The sequence below is a fragment of the Panonychus citri genome, unplaced genomic scaffold, assembly GCF_014898815.1.
Source record: "Panonychus citri isolate SS breed McGregor unplaced genomic scaffold, ASM1489881v1 Contig00105, whole genome shotgun sequence".
Classification (NCBI taxonomy): domain Eukaryota; kingdom Metazoa; phylum Arthropoda; class Arachnida; order Trombidiformes; family Tetranychidae; genus Panonychus; species Panonychus citri.
Window position 1 is genome coordinate 63,245 of NW_026515510.1, and position 23,680 is coordinate 86,924.

The 23,680-nt window shown below is 31.3% G+C and overlaps 3 protein-coding genes and 1 long non-coding RNA gene across 11 annotated transcripts; 2 read left to right on the plus strand and 2 right to left on the minus strand.

Moving 5' to 3' along the window:
* The first annotated feature begins 1,801 nt into the window (after window positions 1-1,801).
* LOC128389188 (serine/threonine-protein kinase Doa-like) lies at window positions 1,802-8,475 on the plus strand. Of its 7 annotated transcripts, none has more exons than XM_053348732.1 (9): window positions 1,802-2,828; window positions 4,532-4,648; window positions 5,217-5,283; window positions 5,373-5,486; window positions 5,576-5,690; window positions 5,776-5,851; window positions 5,942-6,048; window positions 6,314-6,606; window positions 7,170-8,475. In XM_053348732.1, the coding sequence occupies exons 2-9, from the start codon at window positions 4,588-4,590 to the stop codon at window positions 7,618-7,620; spliced, it is 1,284 nt and encodes a 427-aa protein (XP_053204707.1). In that variant the 5' UTR covers window positions 1,802-2,828; window positions 4,532-4,587; the 3' UTR covers window positions 7,621-8,475. The 7 variants fall into 7 exon arrangements, with proteins under 7 accessions (XP_053204707.1, XP_053204709.1, XP_053204710.1 ...); XM_053348734.1 differs by lacking the exon at window positions 1,802-2,828 and adding an exon at window positions 6,952-7,096 and having other exon boundaries at window positions 3,805-4,648; window positions 7,170-7,335; XM_053348735.1 differs by lacking the exons at window positions 1,802-2,828; window positions 7,170-8,475 and adding an exon at window positions 6,952-7,163 and having other exon boundaries at window positions 3,806-4,648.
* Window positions 2,416-3,675, minus strand: LOC128389191 (uncharacterized). The gene is made up of 3 exons (XR_008325424.1): window positions 3,529-3,675; window positions 2,971-3,417; window positions 2,416-2,890 (listed from the first exon to the last, which is right to left on the minus strand). It is a non-coding gene; the product is annotated as an uncharacterized LOC128389191 (long non-coding RNA).
* A 142-nt stretch (window positions 8,476-8,617) lies between the features above and the next one.
* On the plus strand, window positions 8,618-10,839 carry LOC128389187 (acetylcholinesterase-like). Its single transcript, XM_053348727.1, has 3 exons — window positions 8,618-10,120; window positions 10,278-10,459; window positions 10,544-10,839. Exons 1-3 carry the CDS (start codon window positions 8,679-8,681, stop codon window positions 10,573-10,575), a joined length of 1,656 nt encoding a protein of 551 aa, XP_053204702.1. The 5' UTR covers window positions 8,618-8,678; the 3' UTR covers window positions 10,576-10,839.
* Window positions 10,840-18,348: 7,509 nt separating this feature from the next.
* LOC128389174 (F-box/LRR-repeat protein 14-like) lies at window positions 18,349-23,136 on the minus strand. 2 transcript variants are annotated; one of them, XM_053348714.1, is made up of 3 exons: window positions 22,999-23,136; window positions 21,306-22,356; window positions 18,349-20,660 (listed from the first exon to the last, which is right to left on the minus strand). In XM_053348714.1, the coding sequence occupies exons 2-3, from the start codon at window positions 21,954-21,956 to the stop codon at window positions 19,275-19,277; spliced, it is 2,037 nt and encodes a 678-aa protein (XP_053204689.1). In that variant the 5' UTR covers window positions 21,957-22,356; window positions 22,999-23,136; the 3' UTR covers window positions 18,349-19,274. The 2 variants fall into 2 exon arrangements, with proteins under 2 accessions (XP_053204689.1, XP_053204688.1); XM_053348713.1 differs by lacking the exon at window positions 22,999-23,136 and having other exon boundaries at window positions 21,306-22,635.
* Window positions 23,137-23,680: the final 544 nt, after the last annotated feature.

The window sequence follows — 23,680 nt, forward strand, 5'->3', positions numbered from 1 at the left end:
AAGTGTAATTAATTAACAAAGTAATTAATGAATGGAGACAATTAGAAAGAAAACAAAAAATTGTATCTCATCATGAGGAGAATCATCATCAATGGGTTTATTAATAATTTTAATTATTCTTTATAAGCAAAGATGAGGATGGAGATGAAGATGAAGATGAAGATGAGGATGAGGATGAGGATGAGAATGTTAATTCATGAATAATATTTGGAAAAAAATTCTACTTAAACATTGTAATTGTATTTAAATGTCAGGGTTAATTTTTTGGTTATTCTTGTAAATTATTAGCTAACATGTTACTGATATTTCTCAGTGAATCAAGATGGCGAAAAAGTTAATTGTAATTAGATTGACGGTTAATTGATTTACTGCTAGTAAATCATCAACTTTTTAACTCGAACCGTGACGATTAAGCAACAAAATCAGTAATTGATAAGTTTATTTCAATCAACTTTTCATGATCAATGTTAATCATTGAATCAAATTGTGATTGTTTGTCATTATTAATCAAGGATTAATTTTAGATCAGGTGTTGTTGATTAATCAAGAAATCTCGTTTCAATTCAGTTTCATCCTTTCATGACTATCAGAAAGAGAAGATGAATATAATAATGATGAAGATGAAGATGAAGATGATGATGATGATAAATATTAGTATTTATTGAGTGACTGTAAATTTACAGAAACATAGGTTTGAAGCCTAGATAATCTTAATATGATTATCTCACAGAATATTTTTAAAGGATATATGTACATGATGAAAATTATATCGAATATTAATATTAATACATGGAGATAATAATAATAGAATGATAATCTTTGTTGTTGGTTTTAAGTCTTCGGATTCTGTGATATCAGTTTGATTTGACCATTTCCTTTGTCTGGTTATTTTTGGTTGATTGTTTTGTTTTTTAAATTTTCCATTAGATAAAGTGTATAATTTGATTTGATTGTTCAAGTTAGAGACTTGAAGTCTTTACGACTGTCATATGACTGAGTGCCCTCTAGTGACACCCTCGTGAAGGTCATATATATTAGTCGACCTCCTCCTGGTACAGGATCAAAGTACCAGTATACTGCCCTTGCCGGGAGTCGAACCGCAACCACCAAGCATTAACCTGACCAATGAGAAGGCAGGACACTGGGGTTATACCACTTGACTACGACAAGAGAAGATGAATATAATAATGATGAAGATGAAGATGAAGATGATGATGATGATAAATATTAGTAGGAAGGAAAAACAAAGATAAAAAGAAAGGAAGTTAATCAAAAAGAGACTGGCGAATGACTTTTCTTTTGGCTTTTCGCCCTCACCTCTCGTCATCCTCATCATCCTCATCATCTTCATCATCTCAATCATCATCTCTGTTAATATCTATTTCGGGATAAGTCGATGCCACAAGTTTCATCATTCTCACTCTCTCATCACATATGAAAAGAAAGGATTTGCACTCATCCCCTCTCTCTCATCTTCATCTCTTCATCCTCATCCTCATCCTCATCAAATTAAAATGTTACTCTATGACTTTATTTTATTATCATTGTACAATTAGAAATGAATTTGATTCTTTCCTCTTGAGCAACAAACAAGAATTAGAATGTAGCTGAATCTGTTTTAGGGTGAAGAGGAAGATGATGAAGATGAGAATCATTTTCTTTTAGCATCTTTCATCTTCCTCATCATCTTATTCTCTTTCTTTTTAGTTTTCGCCTCTTTCTTCATCTTTTCTCCATAATAAACATCATCATCATCATCATCATCCCACAGGCAGAGAGCCAAATGTAAAAAAGCTTAAGCTAAATGAGGAAGAAAACGTTTTCCTTTAAATGTTTTTTTTCATCTTCAAGTTAAAGAGACAAAACAACAACAATTTTAAAGACATTTACCCTTAGCACTAATCCTTAATCACTACGATTTAATTATCACCAATAATTAACTTCCACAACTCGATCTACCAAACGGTGTAAATTCAATGAACAGTAGAAAAGTTTATTCAAATTGTTAATCATCGTTCCCATTGTTGAATCAACAAACTTTTTTTTTCTTCTTCATTCTCTTGATTAACTTTTCCTTTTTGTCTAATTAATTAATATATTTTTGTTGTTGTTGTTGTTGTTTCACACTTGGAGTTTACTTTGTTAATTGTTTATTTTGATTTCTCTCTTATATGCTAATGCTGTTTTCTTAATCATCATCAAGAATATATCTTCGGTTATATTTTTAGAGGAAATTCAAATTTACTCTAAGGTTATCCACACCGATACATTTGCCCGGCCCAAGACACAATCAGGCCCAACCTTAATACTGTTGTTGATTATATCGTCAACAATTTACCATCAACATTAAACAACAGTTATCATCTTAATCATGATCATCGCCTTCATCATTAATAAACAAAATAAAACATAGTGTGTGTGTGTTTATGTTTTATCATTGATTAGATTGTTACATTTTTGCCTTTCATTAAGTTTTTTGATTCCTTTTCATTGTTGATCACTTAATTCAGTTGTTGCATTTTGTAACTCCATCATTGGTTATCTTTTGTCTTTGTCTTCCAGTTAACTGATTTTCCTTAATTGTTGACCAAATATTATCATTATAATAATCAACTTGAGTTTTTTGTATGTGTTTGTAAAGTTCACCACATTAATCTGAATTCAACTTGTTTAACTGCCCACAATCAATTGTTCATCTATTGGCTTGTCTATTTTGTTAATTGTTGTTCCTAAGTTTTTGTTAATTTCTCTCTCCTTTTTTTCACATTGTGATTATTGATCAAATTAAATTGCCACGCTTTTCCAATCGGATTACAGTTTTTTCAAAGGTTGGTATCAATTAAATCAAATCAAATGCAAATCAAATCATCAGAAATATCCAAGCTCTTTCCTAATAATCAAACAAAAGAAAAGATATTAACATTCAATATATATAATATTTAACTCTTGATTAGACAATTTGCTATTTACCTGATTAGTGATTCCTTTGTACAGTTAATGAGAGTTTAATTGTAAGTACTTTTCCAATTGATCTTAATTTCATCAGGTAATCCTTGACTATGATCGACACATTCTTGGTTAGTTTTCTTTAACTGCTCTCTGAGTTAGTACACCAAATTGTTTCATATGTTATTCTTGATGGAAATCACACCAATCAGCTAAATTTGATAGATATTAATAGATAAGTAATAAATGATCACGGGTGATGATGTTTCTCTTTTCCTGGTTTTCTTTTTTTGCTGACAAGAGATGGAGAGAATTTATTTTCCACCAACAACTCTGCCAAGAAGAAGGCGAGAAAATGAAAATCATCAGTTATACTAGAGAAAAAGAGAAACATATCACCAGATCAACGAGAGACCAAAGAAAATCATTGATAATTGATGACGACAAACCAATGGATTAATTAATTTCCACCTGCCAATCAAAAAGAAATTGAAAAAATCAATTAACCCCAGAAGAGAACAAAAAAAAAAGAAATACAAAACCAAAACAATAGAAAAGAAAAAAAAAGAAAAACAAACTAACCTTTTCTTTTTGTTCCATACAAAACATAGATCTTTAATTATTCGACCATCCATAATTTCCACTTGATTGGAGTTAATTAATTTGATTAAAATTAAACGAAAGAAATTAATTATTACTCAAGTGTTTACATTAAATGGAAAAAGAAAAACAATTCAAATTAATTGCGAAAAGAAAATGTGCTGCCATCTGTTATTCTTTTCTCGATACTGCGCATTGAGAATTTTTTTGGAAAAAAAGAAAACAAAATGTTGATCAATTTTCCAAATCAAAAGTATCTCTTAATTAGATGTAATTGTTAATTAACTTTCTAACAAGTCACCTAATTGTCACCATATTACCTGTTTATCTTTTCCATTTGTTGTTAACACAATTAATTGTTTCCATATCTCTGATTAGAGTCTAAAAAATTGGTTTTCCATTGAGTTCTTTTCTGGCCTGGTTTTGGTTTTCTTTTTTCTCCAATTTTTCCCTTTCTCTTTTTTTTTCTTCTCACTTTTTCTCTTTTCGTCTCCATCATAATCTCTTCTTGTCATTGGTTTTTTCTCTCATTTGAAAACTTTGATATTCTCTCTTTCTCTTGTTTGGCTTATTTAATTGCCTTTCAACTCCATCTTGATTTTCTTTTCCAATCCTAATTATCATCAATATTCTTTCTCCTGTGTCCATTCATCTGGTTCAATTTGTTCTTTTTTCTCATTTTCATCTTTGTTCTTTTTTCATCCCCTTCTTTTCTTTACCCTCTCTTTTTCTATGTTGATATTTTCCTTCCTTTATTCTCTTACCCCAACCTCATCTTTATTCTATCATTATCTCCACCTTTTATCACAATTACTGTCACTTTCTTGATCCGTCTGAACTATTGTGCTGATTCTCTCTGTTCTCGGCTGGTGGTGGTTGGTGTTTGGCTTTCACTGTAATTAAAATTTCCCTCGGTTCTTCTTGCCTTTTGGTTTTGGCTTTTGGAACATCATGTCAAATTATCGATCGCGTTCTCCTTACATAGCAACCAGAAAGGGTAGAAACTTATCACCAGAGAGAAGAAGGTATCGTCGAAGAAATATGGATGACGATGAAGATGGACATCTTATATATCGCCGAGGAGACATTCTTCAAAAAAGATGTAATTCATTTCTTATCCTTTTTTATCTAACGTATTCAACCTTTTACCTCTCCTTTATCTTTTCGATGTGATAACAATCTTGATCTTTAAATACTCTCTCTCTCTCCCTCCTTTACGAAAGAAATTGCTTATTGCCAGCGTGTGTTATTTGCACTTACATTTGGTAAAAAGAGAGAGAGAGAGAGAGAGGGAGAAAACGACAGAGATAGCGAAAGAGCAAGAGATGAGAGAGTATTGAGTAAGAGTGGATAAAGAAAACAAAAGGAAAGAGAATGAAAGGAAAAGATAAACATCCAATCAAGGGGATAAAGAATTAAAGTTGAACCAATTAATCAAGATTCTATTATCGGTCTCGATCTGGTTCAAATTAATTCTATCCTTTTATCATCATTTTCTCTTCCTCTTTCATGACAACGTGCAATGGTTACAATATACATGTAAACGTCAATCAATCTCTCTCTCTCTCTCTCTCTCTCTCTCTCCTTTACTTTTGTCTATTTACTTATGAAAAGATCTTTTCATCAATTTGGATTCTTTTTTCTCATTTTCTTTTCTATTCCGTTTCTAGATAAGATACTTTCGACCCTTGGTGAAGGAACCTTTGGAAAAGTCGTTCGAGTCTTGGACCTTCGGAGGTATTGACCGTTCCACTTTCCATGACCACAAATGCACACCTAAAATTCTAACACGTTTTCATTATCTTCTATTAATATTCTTATTATAGTGATCAAATGGTGGCTCTTAAAATAATAAAAAATGTCGACAAATACCGAGAAGCTGCAAGACTGGAAATTAATGTTCTCGAAAAATTAGCTGAAGCAGATCCACATTGTAAACAGTAAGTAATTAAAATTAGGTCCTAATTATATTCAAAGCACTAATTTGTATTTTCAAATCTCTTTTTTACCCATTTGTTTTCTCCTCCTGGTCCAACGATAACTCTTTTCAAAGTCTTTGTGTAAAAATGTTAGATTGGTTTGATTACCATGGCCATATTTGTATTGCATTCGAGATGCTTGGTTTAAGCGTTTTTGACTTTTTGGTGATTATCATCATTTTATCCTTTTTTTGCACTAATTCATATTGGACAATATTCACTAATTCCAATTCTCATTTTCCTTCCACAGAAAGATAATAATTATCAACCTTATCCTATTGATCAAGTTCGTCACATTGGTTACCAATTATGTTACTCTGTTAAGTGTAAGAAATCAATTGAATCAGCTGATCTTTATTTCCTAATCCCGATTATTAATCTCTTCTATTTATCTCTCTCTATCTCTTTCTTCACAGTTCTCCACGATAATCACCTTACACATACAGATTTAAAACCGGAGAATATCCTATTCATTGATTCCGATTTTGATGTTGTTTATGTTTCCAAGAAAAGCAAAGAAAAGGTTAATAGTCGATCCAAAATGATGTTTACTATTCATCAAGTTGATGTTTTTTTTTTATTTTATATTCTCTCCTTCCATTCAAAACATTCATTCTTACCCATTTTCATGGATATCGAATCAGAGCAATTTATGCAAAACAATCAGTTGCCTTTATCCTTTTCTTTTACTTTTTATATATCTTTCTTTTCTCTCTTCCATTTTCTCTTTCTATTCTTATATTCTTACAATTATTACATGTATTATATGGTTGATAACTTTGTGATAGAAGAAAGATGTCAAACGAGTGAAAAACACCGATATCAAACTGATCGACTTTGGATCAGCCACTTTTGACGATGAACATCATTCGACAATAGTCTCAACGCGACATTATCGTGCACCCGAAGTGATACTCGAATTAGGTTGGACTCAACCCTGTGATGTTTGGAGTATTGGTTGTATACTATTCGAACTTTATCTTGGAATAACATTATTTCAAACTCATGACAATCGTGAACATTTGGCAATGATGGAAAGAATATTAGGACCTTTGCCTTATAGAATGTGCCGTAAAACGAAGTAAGTCGCCGATCGTAAGACCCAAAACTCAAAACAGAATCAACAAACGAACAAACAAACAAACAAAATCAAATGTATCGATTTATGTCTTGTGGTCCAAAAAAAAAAGTTCTATTTCTGATCGATTGTGTGTGCGTGTGTATGTATGCGTTTAACTTTCGATCTCTACCTGGCCAAGGAAAAATGTCTAACACAGAATCAAATCGTTATAATTCATGACAAAAAAATCTCTTTAATTTTGCTAATCACTTCTTCTAATTTAATTATCTCCACCATGCTTGCTATTTCCTAGTAGTAACATTTTACTAATTGATTATGCTATTATTACTTAATTGTTATTTGTAGTTTCATCAATCCTGATTATTTGGTGACATCTTTGAAGACTTTTTTTGCATCCACCTTGGCTTTGGTTCACTTTTTTCTACTCTCAATTTCTTTCCAATTTAAATTCTCATTTTCTCTATTTTCATGTTTACCATTCCCTATCCTTGTAAATTAATTAATGGTCATTTTTATTTTCTATACTTATCTTTTAATTTTCTCTTTATATATATTCTCAATAGAACCAAATATTATCACCATGGAAGACTTGATTGGGATTATAAATCATCAGCTGGACGTTATGTTAGAGAAAACTGTAAACCCTTACATAGATATTTATTAAGTGATGATGAGGATCATAGATTACTTTTCGATCTGATAGGAAAAATGTTGCAATATGAACCAAGCAGTCGGATAACATTGACCGAAGCATTGAATCATCAATTCTTTGACAAGTTACCTCTGGAAAAACGTCTACACCTTTTAGAGAGCAACAATAACAACAATAACAATAATTCAAATACCACCAACAACATCAACAGCATCAACAGTACCACCTCCACAAGTACCAGTACCACGACAAGTAACAATAATAGTAACAACAACAGTAATTGCAACAGTAATAGCAACAGCAATAGTAATAGTAATAGTAACAGCAGAGACAGGGGAGATGACCAAAGGGATAGCTCTTGATGGTATCCATGTTTTACCCTATTTTTGTCAAATATCATATCATCTTCATCTTCATCATTACAATCATTATCATCATCAATCTACTTCCATCCATTTAAAGAAGCAAATTATTTGAAGAAAATGATCATCAAAACAAAGACCATTTAACAAAAAGAGAGCAAGAGAAATTGTTGAGAATAGAAGAGAAAATCAAACCAACAATTAATCTCTATTTCCTCATTTTGCCATTTCTCATCAAATTGGATTTGCTTAAACTCACAATTACGTATATATTTGATTACACAAACATAATTTATATTTATGATTTTTAAGATACAATCAAACAAAAGTGATTAACAAAAACAAAGGGATTTATAAATAGGACTTTGATTATCCTCCACTAATCCAATCTCTCTCTCTCTCTCGCTCTCTTTTTGCTGTCTTCTAATTGTTGATGTGTCCCTGATGTCCTTTTAAACGTCCATTGGAAGTATAACTTAAAAAACGTTGGAAAAAGTGTTTTTCTTCGTGATCAGTAATCAACTAAATTACAACAATCAACTTACGAAAGAAAAAAAGAAAAATAAAAAAGAATCACAATCTTTAATGAATTTCGTCCAAACCAAACAAAATCCTCATGAAATTAGTGGATTAATGATAATGTATCTCCTTAACTAGTTCTCAATAATTTCCCGTGTTTATTTTGATCAAAGAAAAACAGAAAATCAATTGTGCTCAATTGTAATAATAATTAGTCTCATTTGGTTACAATTAATACTCTTAATTATCATAATAATCATTAAATGAGTAAATGTAATCAAATATTGAAAATGTAAATACGATAATGTTTATAATAATACAAACCATTGTATATAATTTAATAGATTTCTCTAGATTAATTGTGATACTTGAGTTAACATGATTTACTGTGTAAACAATTAGTAAATTGGTTAATTGATTAATTTGATTGAAAGTTTTTCAACTGGCCCCATCTATTAGACTTGATTGATTTTCTAATTACATTATCAATGGATTATGATCACTCATTGATTATCCATCATTAACTAAGTTTTAAATTGATGAAAATGAAGTTAATTATCACTTTGATTGCAACAATTATCTATTCAACAAGTGAATCGTTTCAACAAATTAGTTTGAATGTCCAAAATGATCCGAAATTGTTATATGTTCAAGGAACGGCGGTCAAACCTAAAGTTAAATTGTTCCGAGGTGTTAAAGTTTATCAATATTTGTCGATTCCATACGCTGAGCCTCCGATTGGTACTAATCGGTTTCAAAGGTCATTTCCAAGGTCAACTGATGTGAATCATCTAATAGCCAACAAATGGGGTCCATTTTGTGCTCAGGGCCAATTAACTGGTTCGAAAGGTAATTTGATCTACTCGGAGGATTGTTTGGTTCTGAACATTTTCACGACCCATTCGAGAGGCGATTTCCAAGGTTTGACCTTGGACAGAGTTCGACCTGTTATTGTCTTCATACACGGAGGAGGATTTAATTATGGTTCAGCTAATCAACCAGACAATTACGATGGTACCGCATTAGCGGTTATCCATGATGTGGTTATTGTAACGATCAATTATCGACTTGGTGTTTTTGGATTTCTTCATTTACCTGAACATGATATTCACGGGAATATGGGTCTATGGGATCAGCGAACGGCTTTGATATGGATTCGAGATAATATTTTAAGATTTGGTGGTGACCCTAGAAAAGTGACCATTTACGGTCACGATGCTGGAGCTGCTTCGGTTGCGGCTCATATCATTTCACCTTATTCGAGAAATTTGTTCGTAAACGCGATTATCCAAAGTGGTTCAATCTACGATTTAGATTCTTGGAAAGTTTCTAATGTGTCGAAAATTTTTCTCAACAAAATTGGTTGTTCGAAGGTAACAAATGTTATCAATTGTCTATCGAAGTACCAACATGGTCAATACCCGGAAGCGGATAAACTTTTATTTGCACCCGTTTATGGTGATGACTTTTTACCAATCAAACCTGAGATCGCTTTGACCAGTGGTCAATTCAATGAAAATGTTAATGTACTAGTTGGGGTTTCAAGTGATCCAGGAAATATTTTATCGATATCCGGATCGGAAGTCAATCCCATTTGGCCAACCAATTCAACGTTTGTTAAAGGTCAATCATTTGTTGGCGGTCACAAATATTTTAACGGTTTACTTCATGATCTGAGACCCGATAATTATTACGGAATCAATCATCGTTTAATTAGTATTGTTAACGTTTATTGTCCGACATACTTGTTGGCCTTTCATTTAGCTTCGACGGGTCGAGCAAAAGTTTATACTTTTTACCAAAGTCAAAAACTTTGGAAATCAATGATCGACGATAAGATCCAATGGTCGCCGTTTGGTCAAAATGATGATTTCAGTCCCGTTTTCGGTCAACCTTTAATTCAACCAAACGACTATTCAAAAGAAGATTTAATTCTCTCTTCGATTATGATGAACATTTGGACGTCGTTTGCGAAAGAAGGGTAACTACGATTCTCTAATCCGAACACTGAAGTTCAATTCTATTTCTTAATTGTTACATTCAACTCTCTCTCTCTCTCTCTCTCTCTCTCTCTCTCTCTCTCTCTCTCTCTCTCTCTCTCTCTCTCTCTCTCTCTCTCTCTCTCTCTCTATCATCAGACTACCTGAGAATCTTGGAACTCGCGACTGGTCAGATTGGAGTTTATCTCGTTCAAGATTCGCAACGAACGAATTGAACTCGATGAGAATGAAAAAGTTCAATTTCCAGAACTTATTTGAATTCTGTTCAGACAATTATCCATCTCTACCAGAGAGCCATCAACTTTTTGGCTTGGACTTTGGTCAGTAATCACAATTAGAAAACAATTAAATTGATCATATATCTTATCTAATTCATGTTTCTGTTTATTTCTTTTAATTATCAGGACCATTAATCAACTCTCATGATGAACTTTAATCAACCCATAATTACTCTTAACTCTAACTGAATCTCATTAAATTTTTGCAGCTAATCAATCATCATTTTCTAATCATTTAATTTGATCGCTTAAATATTATTTGTCTAGTCTATCGATTCATCTAAAATTTATTAGAGAAAACTTTCCACACCAGTCTACAATTGTAATTAAAAACTCTCTCCCGATAAAGTGTTAATAAGATACGAAAAGTTAATTATCAATAAAATCTTTCTCTTAATACAGATATTAAAAGTTATCGAACTTCAATTTTCACTAAGACAAACTAAAGTTCAAATTATAATAGTTCGCGATCTCATCAACACTTTTAGTCGATCGACTTTCCAACGAAAAGATATTCTTCAAAATAGATAAATGAATCATCACTCTCGTCGAAAGGTACAAATTTCAATCGTGATAATGAACAATAACGCGTAGCAATTAACTAATTAAAGGAATCGAAAAACTAATTGAAATTAGAAAACTTGTAGCGCCATCTAAATATTCAATCTAAAACTGCATCAACTGCAATCAAGAAAAGTTTCCATTGAGAAACCTTGGCAGTAAAAGTGTAAGAAAATCTAAAATTTCAACTTGAATATAACAGGTATTTATTTAGTGACTGTAGATTTACAGAAACGTAGGTTTGAGCCTAGATAATCTTAATATGATTATCTCAGGGAATATTTTTAAAAGATATATGTAGTTTTTCATATTCCTAATTGATTTAGATCTGTGTTTTTGAGAGTCTAGTGGTTTAATTTGATTATATCGAATATTAATATCAATAGGTTGATTTTTGTTGGCGGATTTAAGTCTTCAGATTCTGTGATGTCCCAATTCCAGCTTATCTCTCCTTGAAGTAATTCTGTTAGGTGATTTTTTTCTGTTAATATGTGGTAGATGTAATTTTTTTTTGATCTCACAACAAGGTGTATCATTAATAATATTAATTTCATTGATTCTTTTCCTCCATTGATGTCTAGCATATAGATGTTGATTTATATTTTTCCCATTTGGATTGATGATAGAATTGATTGATTTTGTTTCCAGCGAGCATTTTTTCATTATTTCAGCGATTTTTTCTTCAATTTTCTTGTTTTCCATTTCTGTTGTCCAATCTGTTTTGTGGTTTATTTTTATTTCATACGGTATTCTCTCTATGTCCCATTCTTACGAGCATTATGTCCATTGTTTATTGATTTGTTGGTTCATGGTCCATAGTATATCTTTCATGTATGTTTATTTCATTGATCGCATTTCTGGGATTTGCCTCATCAAATGCTTTTTGTAAATCGATTTTGATGATGGAGTTTTCGGGATTATTAATAATATTATTAAGGACATCCATATAGAATTTTCTTTATTCTTTGCTCTCAAATGCATATTGTCTTCCGTGTGATGAGTTTTGGTAATATTGTTTGTAATCTTGTTGATAATATTTTGTCGACAATTTTCAGTGGATAGATTGGGCTGTAGACAGATCTAATGTTTTTATTATCGGGTTTTGGTACTAGTCCAATACCAAAGATTCTTATCGAGCTTGGAATCCAACTGAATTTGAGTATTTCGTTTATAATTAATATTATTTGATTCTTGTTGGTTTTGTAAAATTTTTCGAAGGTTGGACCTGTGAAATCATCTCCATCTAAGCTGCTTTATTTTTTCTTAATTAATTTATCTATTATTTTGATTTCATTTTTTCCAAGTTTTCTTCCATTTTCTCGTTTTTCAGGGTCATGATGTTTCGGTTTATTTTTGGTGAAGGTGCTAAGTTGTTCCATGATTGAGTTTTTGTATTTGTCATATTGTTCTGGGTTGTTTTTTTGTATCATTGTTTTTCTTTTTGTTAAAAGTTTTGAATTGATTATTTTCCAAATTTTCTTTGAGTCTTCGATTGCTTTTTTGAAGTTAATTTGATTATTATTTTTATTTTTGAAATGATTAGTTGATATTTCTGCCCAGTAACCGTTATTATTTGTAAATTTTATTATGTCTTCGCAATTTTCAATTAAATTTGAATTTAATTAGTATTACCATTAATAATAAGTTTTCTCATTTTGTAATTTCTAATTTTGATTATTCTTTTTTATCTCTTTTGTTTTCTTTGGTAGATAGATTGTAGAGATTACCATATTATGGTCATTAGTTTGCCGTTCAACTATTTTGCCTGTAAAATGAACAATTTTACTGTTGACCATGATAGCGTCTATCCATGATTTGTTTCCATTTCTGTTGTATGTTGGTTTTTCTATCGCTGGTTCTATTGTTGATTTAAGACCATTGATTATTAATATTAACATTATTAATATATCTGCTTGTCAGTGGACTCCATATTTGATGATCGATATTAAAGTCCCCAGTGATGATGAGTGGTTGGTCGTGATTAATTGATTGATTTTGTACCAGAGGTTGTTGATGTTACCGTTCTTTGTGTGATAGTTGTTTTTGTTTTGATGTTGAATATATACTGCGATGAAATTTGTTACATAATTATTAATATTAATCTTTATATTGATCATATCTTTGTGATTATCTTCAATCATCGTGGTTGTAATGTTTTTTGATGTGAGTGCTAGTACTCTGTTGTTGTACCATATATGGTTGTCATTTTTAATGTTGTTTATGGTTAATGTTAAACTAGGTTCATTAATACATATTATTGTTGATTCTTGTTGTTTAGCGAGATTAAGCAGCATTTTCGATAGTCTTTTTGATTTATTGACGTTGAATTGTACTAGTATTATGTGAAGCATGTTTGGTGGTATCCTGTGTGTATGTGTTGACATTTTTCGCACTTTTTATATGATGGTCTTATTTTTATAATAAGTGTCTCGTTGTTAATTAGAATTTTCCATTTCAGTGATTTGAGATATTGGTATAGTCTTACGCAGGGTGATATTATTGTTAATAGTAGTGAGTTTGGTGATATTCTTTTTTGTTGAAGAATAAACTTTCCTTCTGTATTTTGTTTAATTAATTTTCCACCTCTTTCACGTTATTTTCTGTGGTTGTTTTTGTTGCATAAATTTTCCAATTAGTTATTATTAATTCAATTTCTGGGTTATCAACTATTGATATATTATTAATAATATTACTTGGAGTATCACTAGTTAAATGAATTTGTCTTCTGTTGCTGTTGTTTCCGTTCAAGTAGTTTATGTATTCGTTGAGTAATATTTCGTTAAGGGGTATGTCAACCCTAAAATCGACCTCCGTCAAACACAAAATTAACAATTGTTTTAGTTAGAGCATTCAATAAAACCTCTCTAACCGTTTTTAAAAGTTCTAAAAAAATTCTGATTAGGCCACAATCGGCGATCGAAGTTTTTTTGTTTTTCGATTATATCACGTAAACCAAACCGAATTTCATCGTGATTTTTTGCACAACTTCAGTTCTTATTAAGGTCTATCGACTGACAAAAGCTCTCGGGTTAGATATTTTTCTATCTTAGGATATGGACTTGAGGTCATTTTTCTTTCGCTAAGCTCTCATTTCGTCAGGTCACCGTCAGGAATTTATTTAAGTAGATCAAATTAAACCTCAGACATAGTTCTATAGCTGGACTCGAGCTTTTTTCGATAACTTTTTCTTTGACCTGCTACAGCAGGTGATCTGATTCGATACATACAACTTTGAGAGCGTATAACTTCGGAATGAAAAGTCATTAGATCACCCAAGTTGGATCACTATGCTTCTGTTTACAAGCACACTAAAATACCAAGAGATTGAAAGTGTGCGACTTTATCGTGAGATTTGCCCCATTTCGGGCGTGTCAACAAAAAGTTGGGTATTTGATTCAAATGAAATCGACTTTCGATCTCTTGATATTTTAGTATGCTTGTAATATGAAGCATAATGAGCTCGAGTCCAGCTATAGAACTATGTCTGAGGTTTAATTTGATCTACTTAAATAAATTCCTGACGGTGACCTGACGAAATGAGAGCTTAGCGAAAGAAAAATGACCTCAAGTCCATATCCTAAGATAGAAAAATATCTAACCCGAGAGCTTTTGTCAGTCGATAGACCTTAATAAGAACTGAAGTTGTGCAAAAAATCACGATGAAATTCGGTTTGGTTTACGTGATATAATCGAAAAACAAAAAAACTTCGATCGCCGATTGTGGCCTAATCAGAATTTTTTTAGAACTTTTAAAAACGGTTAGAGAGGTTTTATTGAATGCTCTAACTAAAACAATTGTTAATTTTGTGTTTGACGGAGGTCGATTTTAGGGTTGACATACCCCTTTGTCTTTGAGATGAACTATTTTTGAAGGCAATGATGATGTTTTCTTTTTCGTTGTTTCTTTGGTGGTTTTTGTTGACAATATTGATTAATTGTTGAAATTTATTCACTTCCTCTTTTATGAAGTCCGAATTATTTGTCCAATTTTTTGTGATTAAGTTTATTATTATTAATATAGCTTCTTCACTTACATTTAATTGTTGTATATTGACTTCACTTATTCATTTTGATCACTTGATAGATTTTCAGCAATTATTTGGCATTCATTGTTTATTTTTACTACTCTGAATGCACCAGCAATCTCTTGGTATAACCATTCAAACATTTTTTGGTGAAAAATTCAGATGATTAATTAATGATTGATTTAATTGGAATGTAATTAATTTGTAGTTATTGATTTGATGATTTATTCAGTGAGAGAAAACTTGGATAAAGATTATATTATTAATTCTAATTACAGTCAACTACCTAATTTTGTCCGTTTTTTGTACGGCCGATTTAGAGAGCGGGCAATTCGAAAGGGTTAAAACTAATTAAATTTGTCGATCAAAAAAATATTTAACTTATTTAAATCTTTTAAATGACCAGCAATTTAACTAGAAATATTGATTTCGATTTTTTTAAAATCAATTTGATAAGAATTAATTACAAAAAAATAATCACTCTAATTAAGACAATGGGGGCTAGTTCCGATTAAGAAGATGGAGCCACGACCGATCGGACAATTTTAGGTAGTTGACTGTACAAAATTTTCTATTCCAATTGCTTCTTTTTCCAATCGGAAGCATGTGAAATTTGTGTTGCCATCTTTTGACTTATTTTTGTACTTTCTAATTTTGTTTATTTCCATTTTTGTTTCTTTCTATTGTTGTTTTGGTTATCCTAATCATTTAATTTGATCGCTTAAATATTATTTGTCTAGTCTATCGATTCATCTAAAATTTATTAGAGAAAACTTTCCACACCAGTCTACAATTGTAATTAAAAACTCTCTCCCGATAAAGTGTTAATAAGATACGAAAAGTTAATTATCAATAAAATCTTTCTCTTAATACAGATATTAAAAGTTATCGAACTTCAATTTTCACTAAGACAAACTAAAGTTCAAATTATAATAGTTCGCGATCTCATCAACACTTTTAGTCGATCGACTTTCCAACGAAAAGATATTCTTCAAAATAGATAAATGAATCATCACTCTCGTCGAAAGGTACAAATTTCAATCGTGATAATGAACAATAACGCGTAGCAATTAACTAATTAAAGGAATCGAAAAACTAATTAAAATTAGAAAACTTGTAGCGCCATCTATATTCAATCTAAAACTTCATCAACTACAATCAAGAAAAGTTTTAATAGTTGATCAATCATAATTATTAATACTTTTCGTAAAGAAATTTAAATTTTCATCTAAATCATTTGATTTCTGATTCTCATGAATCTAGTGTTTCAATTTGAATTGATTTTTGAAAGAAAACTTCAAGGTTTCCATAAGCAAATTAACTCGTCCTTGTTGATTTAACGTTTTGATTACTACAATTAAAATCTTTTCTTTCTAATTCTATTTAAACAGTAGATTATATTGATGTAATAGTATTATAAAATCTTGATATAAGTACATCTTTAATCTAATTACTCCTTTAATTGTGAACGAAAATCACTGAACAATATGAGAAAAATTAAAATGTTTCCATTGAGAAACCTTGGCAGTAAAAGTGTAAGAAAATCTAAAATTTCAACTTGAATACAAGAGGTAAACAATTAACTGGGAAAGATAATTTTCCCCGTCAACGACAATTAAGATTAAATAACATCAACAACAACAGCAACAATCAACCAGTTTGAATGAGAAACATACACAATTGAAACACTTATATACACAGTTGATGATGAGAAACAAAATCAAAGTATAAAACCATTTAATCATAATCAAGAAAATATATTAACATAATTTGATTACAAGTTGATTATGATGATAATTTGTTGTAATGATTAAACTTTCCTTTGTTCCTTTCGCAATGAATTGTCAATTACTTTCAAATGGAGTTTAATGGATAACAATAAATAACTAATGAAGGCGAAAATGTTGATTGTCATCAACGAATTAGAATGAAATTTAGTTAATGATGGAAATTATTTACGAAAAAGAAAGTAAAAAATGAGGAGAGTTGAGGGCGGGGAAGAGGAAACATGTTTTCGATTTTCTCTTACCTGTCATCTTAATCTTCATCATCATCATCATCATCACAATTACTATTCAAGCCTTCAGGTAGAAAGGTATTAAATTGACTCTATTTTTAAATCGTTGGGACGATTTTTCAACTTTCCTTTTGAAACGTAACATCAAATATAACATCAGAAAGAAAGTTTATCTTCCAGCTATCAGGCCGATCTTTATAATCTCTCTCTCACTCTCTTTTACGATCGACATCATCAATAGCATCTTCTTCATCTTGTTCACTTAATTCTGACCAGACTTGTGACAAAAACAGGATATTTCGATTGTCTTTTTGGAGAAAAAAAAGTTCTAATTCGTCAAACCCAAAGTTTCAATCCTTTTCTTTGTTTTCTAACTCATTGTTTACTTTTTTCTCTCTTTTTTTTTGGTTATCTGATTGTTTTTTTTTCTTTTGCGAAAAAAATCGTTTCCACCTTGAAGAATCATGGAGAAATTAATCTTATTCAGTTTCATTGGTGTCTTAATTGTCGCCATCTTAATCATCTCAACACCGACACCAAGTGACGCTTTCTTTGTTTTCCTTGGTAATACAACCGCTTGTGATACTTGCGACGATTATCAAACTTACTCTGGACGAAATGTTTTCTGTTGTTTTGCTAAAAGTCAATGTTGTGGGTAAGTAAACAATTCCAACAATTAACTAATCACAATCTAAATCTAAATCTAGAAGCTTAATCTTACCTTAATCTTATCTTAATCTCTTAGCTCTTAAAAAGTTGTTACAACTTATTGTTGTCTAACTTTTTCCTCCCAACGAAAAGTTTGATTATCTATTAATTGTTACAATTATCGTGAAAATTAATCTGTTAATTGTTTGCCTTTGATTGTTTATCTTTCATTACAGACTCAATTCATTTGATGAAGAAGCTCCACAATCTGGTTAATTGTTACAATTAACGTTCGTCTCTCTCTCTCTCTCTGTATGTTTGTCTTTCCCTGATTGTTGATGGCTAATTTTTTGCTTCTTGTCTTAATTGTGACAATTTAATTTCCTCCGGTGATTAATTCACTTGATACCAACAATGGAAATCGTTTTTTAATCATATATAATCAAGATTCGTGTTTTGTTTAGTTGAAACTTTTTATATTCTTTTGTTTATAATTAAATTTACAATTTAATTTCCTTCTTCTTAATTTCCTTTATGATCTCTACTCTACAATTAAAGTTAAATCTTTGATTTTACTTGATTAGTTTGTCGTTTTCTTGATTTTTTGTTTTCTATTTCAATCATGATTAAGATTCGCGAGAAAGAAAGAAAGTTAATTAAAATCAATTGATATTAAATAGCGTTTTTTTTAATTAGTTAATTCTACACAAAATAACTTGGTTTGCACATTTACAAATTGTATAATAATTAATTGTCAGGATAAATTATAATAATAGTAATAATAATAAACATTATTATCATTTGATCAAAGTTTACAGTCAGAATCAGTTGTTTACAAAAAGAAAGATTCGAGAGGTAAGTCCGTTAATGTAACCAAAATAATATCAGAAATGATATTAATTGGATAATTTGATTTGTTGATTGTCGAGAAAAGTTTACAGTAGAAAAAAAGTTTCTTTTTTTATGACGATCAAGATGAAGATGAAGATGGAAATGAGGATGAGGATGATGAAGAAGATTCTTGAGGTGACTGTTTGATCATTGATCAAACAGTGGAAGTTTGTTTGACTAAATCATTGATTAAATAGTGATTTTAGATGATGATGATGGTTGGAAAAGCTATTAACATTGAGAGAATCATAATTATAACAATGATATTACAATTCAACATGGAAAATAGCTTAATTGCTGCTGATTAAGAACTGTCGCTTGGATGATGAGTTAGTAAATGTGACAATTAACGATGATACAGGAAGATAAATGATCTTAGATTGAATTATGAATTTGAGAGAGAGAAATCGGCATTTGGATGGCTGATTTAAGGCGTTGTCTTAATTTTTTACCAATAATCGGCAAAGATAATTTCAATTAGTTGTAGAGAAAAAGTTAAATTAAATTCGATTTTCTTTAAATTTATTTCTCTCCCAATGAAGACTTTATTGGCTTGATTGTTGTTGCTTTTTTCCTTCGCTTGTTTATCAATGACGACGACGATGAAGGTGATGGTGGTGATGATGATGGAAAAAGATAAATATATACACAGGGAAAAAGATGACGATGAAAATAGAGTTAATTAATGAACACTAATTGGCGTTGATTGTTGTTTTCATGATTTATCCAGTCTAAGGACAATGTAAAGGGGAGATGCGAGTATAGTTGGATTTAAAAGGAAACTGACATTTTGGCAAGAATCACAAAGTTTGGTTAGTATACAGTTTCGTAGAAACATATTGTCCCCGCAATTAGCAGCGTAGATGCTTTTATATTGGTTGAGCAATTGATTAGAATTGTATTGATTTGCTGAGGGAAAATTACGATTTGATTGTCGTAAAACACATCCAGGTGAATGGTGATCTCGAACCAGTGAATTTGGTGCAAAAGGATGAAAGTAAACTGGTGTTTCCAAGTCTTGCCATAGTCCAGTGTTTAGATATTTCAATAAAGGTAATCGAAGTATCTTCTCTTGTCCGGTTTGGGTAATCCTCGTGCAACCATAAAGATCAATATTTTCCAATTTCAAGCAATTTTCCGCTAATGAGGCTACACCAACATCGGTTATCTTATTACATTGACCAATGTTGAGGGTTTTCAGATTGGTTAAACTTGTGGAAACCTTAATTAATCCTTGGTCTGTTATTGGACATGAATTAAGACTTAAGGTTACAAGGGATGTTAATCCTTGTGAGATATAAATTAAACCAGTGTCACCAATTTTATCGCAAAAAGATACATCTAATATTTTCAATTGGATTCCCGATTCACTTAAATATCGAAGGCCAATATCGGTTATATTTGAACAGCTTCGAAGGTTAATTTCTTTTAATGATGTCATGGTGGAAAGATATTTAAGTCCCATGTCGGTGATTCCAACGCAAAAGCTTAAATTTAAACATTGTAAACTTTTTAATCCAAATGAGATAAATTTAAGCGAATCGTCAGTTAAAGTTTGACAATCTTGTAAATCCAATAGTTCGAGTGATGTTAAACCGGAATCAATTTGCTCGTTAGCATCTTTTGAATTTGAATATCTTAGAGCACTTTTATCTTTGGTATCATTATGGTGATTATGTCTATTAAAAATATTATCACTAGAATTGAGTTTCCAATCACTCAAATCATTTGTTAATTTATCCAAACAAAGTCTTGAAATACCAAAATCGGTAATATATCGACAGCTTCGTATATTAAGTTGCTTTAATCTTCTTAAACATTTCCTTATGGCAGTAAGAGCATCGTCCGTGATTTCACTACATCCACCTAAATCGAGAACCTCAATATTTGGTGTATTTGATAATATGTGACAAAGTGACACGTACATATTGATGGTTATTTGTTTACACATGCCCAAGCTCAGTTGTTTCAACGAAGGCATCTCTTGGGATAAGGCTTGAGATAAATGTAAATCGGTCAGATTATAACAACCAGTTAGTGTGAGACGTTCAAGGTTCCTAATGTTTGTCAGCTCTTTTAGACCTTTTTGGAAACTCAGAATCTGTATAGAGAGAGAGAGAGAGAGAGAGAGAGAGAGAGAGAGAGATGAATATTAGTATAAGTGTATTGTAGTTAATGAAGAAATAGTTTCATAATGAATCATTCAAAGTGATTAGAATTGAGAAGTTTGATTTGACGGTTCAGCCATTTTCACGGTGACATTGATTGTATACATAATGAATCATATGAGATAAAGAAAAGTGGGAGAGAGAGAGAGATTAGGCTATATAATGGGAGAGAAAGTAATTAAGGGAGAAGTAAAATGTCAAAAAATGAAATTTATGTAAATAACTTGAGAGGTTATTGGAGTGGATAGAGAGATTATATCAAAACTGAAATGGGTAATAAAATTTTGCATCTCAAGTTTTCAGGATAAAATCTTAGAGTTGATATAATCAAAGATGAGAATTCAGGTCCAATTTTGTAAGTTCCCCCCTGATAACATGAAGAAAAAATCTCCAATTCCTCATGATATTAATATTACTTCTAAATCTTTCACTCTATATATTCACAGTATATGTATTGATAAAAATGGCTGAAAAGTACAATCGTAATTTTTGTTTCTTCCTCTTCTAATACACAACATTTGAGCTTTGAGTTTTTGTTTCCTCTCTCTCTCTCACACACAATATATATATTTCATTACCTGTACTCTTTTAATCCCTCGACGATTTAAACTGTCAATCATTGTTGAATTTATCTTTTTAAGGTGAAGTTTGGCCTCAACGCCTTTCCAAACAGACTTGTCATAACAGGCTTCCATCCATGTTGAGCATACCTGGGCAGCTCTACCTTTAGAACGTAAGTCAAGGTATGAAAATATGATGGACAAAATCTCTGGGTACAAATTTTCAACCGTTGTATTGCTTGTATATTCCGTATCAATCTCCATTTTATTATTTGTACCATCGGTAGGATTAGTTGGACATCTAGTCACCGGTTCTGTTTGTTGTGAATGGATTTGATGGTGAAGTTGTTGTTGTTGTTGTTGTTGCTGTTGGTGGTGGTGAAGGAGATGGTGATGGTTATGGTGATGATTTAACCAGGATTCAGTGTTAGTTACTGAGGGTATCATGGTTGTTGTTGTTGTTGCACCGAATGTCTCATGTTGTGAGATTAAGGCTGAAGCTGCACCAGCCATGGATGAGGGTTGATGGTGAAAATGATGAGGCTGATGAAGAGAATGATGAAAATGATGTAACCCAGCCACATGAGAATAAGGTATAGGTAGAACAGGTTGATGTGTATAATTACTGAAATTTGCTGAGATTTTACTCTTCTTGTTCCTTCGATCCATTATAATAGAATAGAAAACAATTGATAAACCATAAGGTTGATAAAGGAACCGGAACAAAAATGGAATACAGGATAAACTGTAAGAGTATTTTCACCAGAGAGAAAGAGAATAGAAAAAAACAAAACCAAAACGAAAATGAAAATGAAAGAAAAACCCAAATATGAGTAATATCTGGATTCCTTTTTCTACTATTAGATACACAATTGGTTTTCCTTTTACAATGGTAACAATTTGATGTTAAATTGTTGAATCAGGTAGAGTTCAAGTCACAATTAAATTACAATTCACTTCATGATGAACACTTTTTCAAGAGAAATTGGAAACACCAAGAAAAAGCAATTGGATTGAGAGTAGAAAACAAGGTTGACACTAGAAGAGAATTGAATCAAATTCTATTGAGCTTTTAGAAAAGAATAGAAAAAGAAAATGGAAAACAATTTAATGACAATTAACGAGAATTAATTAGAAATACGAATCACAATTAAAGCGAAAATTTTGATTGGAAAAACAGAGAATTAAGATAAGCAAAGATCCAAATGTGATCTTTTAGAAATGTGAGTAGAGAACTGAGAGCGAACCAAAGTGAGAGCGACTCTTTCTCTCTCTTTCTCTTCTGTTTCTCTCTTTCTTTTTCTCTATTGAAAGATAAGAAAGAGAATCATTATTCTTCTTTCTTCTCTTTCTCGTCAAAATTTCTCCTCCTTCTTTCTTCTTCTCAACTTGTCTTTCTTTTTTTCTCTTCTTCTCTCTTACCTTATCTGGTTCTCTTATTTTCTTTTCTATCTTTCCCCCTACTGTGTTTTTCTTAGCTAAGAATAAGAATAAGAATAAGAAGATGAAGAAGAGAAAAAAAAAGAAGGAGAAGAAGCCGAAATTTAGCTTCTTCTTTTTCTTCTTCTTCATCATCTTTACCTTCCCCAAGGGTCTTCAAGGTCTTAGGCCAGAGGCCAACCTCCAGTTCCATCATCTTACTACATCATCAGAAAATAAGAAGAGGAGAAGGAGAATGAAAATGAGAGAGAAAAAAAATTGTTCATCTTACCTGAATTTTTGTTTCTTCTCTTGGAACTACAGTCGAACAGCAACAATATCGCCAACCTTTGACCCGATCATCAAGTGGATACACTGGTGGGTAGAGATGGAGAAGTTGATTGAAAGAAAGAACGAAAAAAACGTCAACAGGAACTCAGTTGACAGGAAAAAGTGAAACTCTAGCAAACGGTAAATGTTACGAAGAAGAAAAAAAAACCAATCGAACAAAAATAAAAGTGAAATTTCTGTTTTTTCCTTCACCATTTCACCGAATCTCCATCATGTTATTCATCCGATGATCAGAATAAAAAGAAATGTAAACAAAAGGTAAACCGATGCTGAGAATAGATGAAAATTCAAAGTAGAAAAAAAATCTTCCTTCTCTCACTTAGTACAAGAAGGAAAAAGGTGAATGATGAACGCGTTGGAAAAAAAGGTCAAAGTGCATGAAAGAAACAAAAAGAAGATGAAATAATATCAATTCGAAAAGAAAAAAAAACTTTTGGATTGACCTAATTCCAAGATTGAGAAGTTTTTTTTTCTTCTCCAATAAAAATGGCGAAAAAACATAAAAAAATTGTTCTTTTCTCTTCCAGTAACAGAGTTAACCTGATGGTGGATGAAAAAAACCCGGAAAATGTGTAAACATCAATGAAAAGTAAATTCGATTGATAAAATTGATGGAAAATGAA

Coding starts and splice junctions, on each gene's coding strand:
- LOC128389188 (XM_053348728.1), top strand. CDS start 4,498: ATGTCAAATTATCGATCGCGTTCTCCTTACATAGCAACCAGAAAGGGT. Junction 5,852..5,941: donor ATTATGTTACTCTGTTAAGT/GTAAGAAATCAA, acceptor CTTTCTTCACAG/TTCTCCACGATAATCACCTT. Junction 6,607..7,169: donor AGAATGTGCCGTAAAACGAA/GTAAGTCGCCGA, acceptor TATTCTCAATAG/AACCAAATATTATCACCATG.
- LOC128389187 (XM_053348727.1), top strand. CDS start 8,679: ATGAAAATGAAGTTAATTATCACTTTGATTGCAACAATTATCTATTCA. Junction 10,121..10,277: donor ACGTCGTTTGCGAAAGAAGG/GTAACTACGATT, acceptor CTCTATCATCAG/ACTACCTGAGAATCTTGGAA. Junction 10,460..10,543: donor ACTTTTTGGCTTGGACTTTG/GTCAGTAATCAC, acceptor TTTAATTATCAG/GACCATTAATCAACTCTCAT.
- LOC128389174 (XM_053348714.1), bottom strand. CDS start 21,956: ATGGATCGAAGGAACAAGAAGAGTAAAATCTCAGCAAATTTCAGTAAT. Junction 20,661..21,305: donor GAGGGATTAAAAGAGTACAG/GTAATGAAATAT, acceptor CTCTCTATACAG/ATTCTGAGTTTCCAAAAAGG.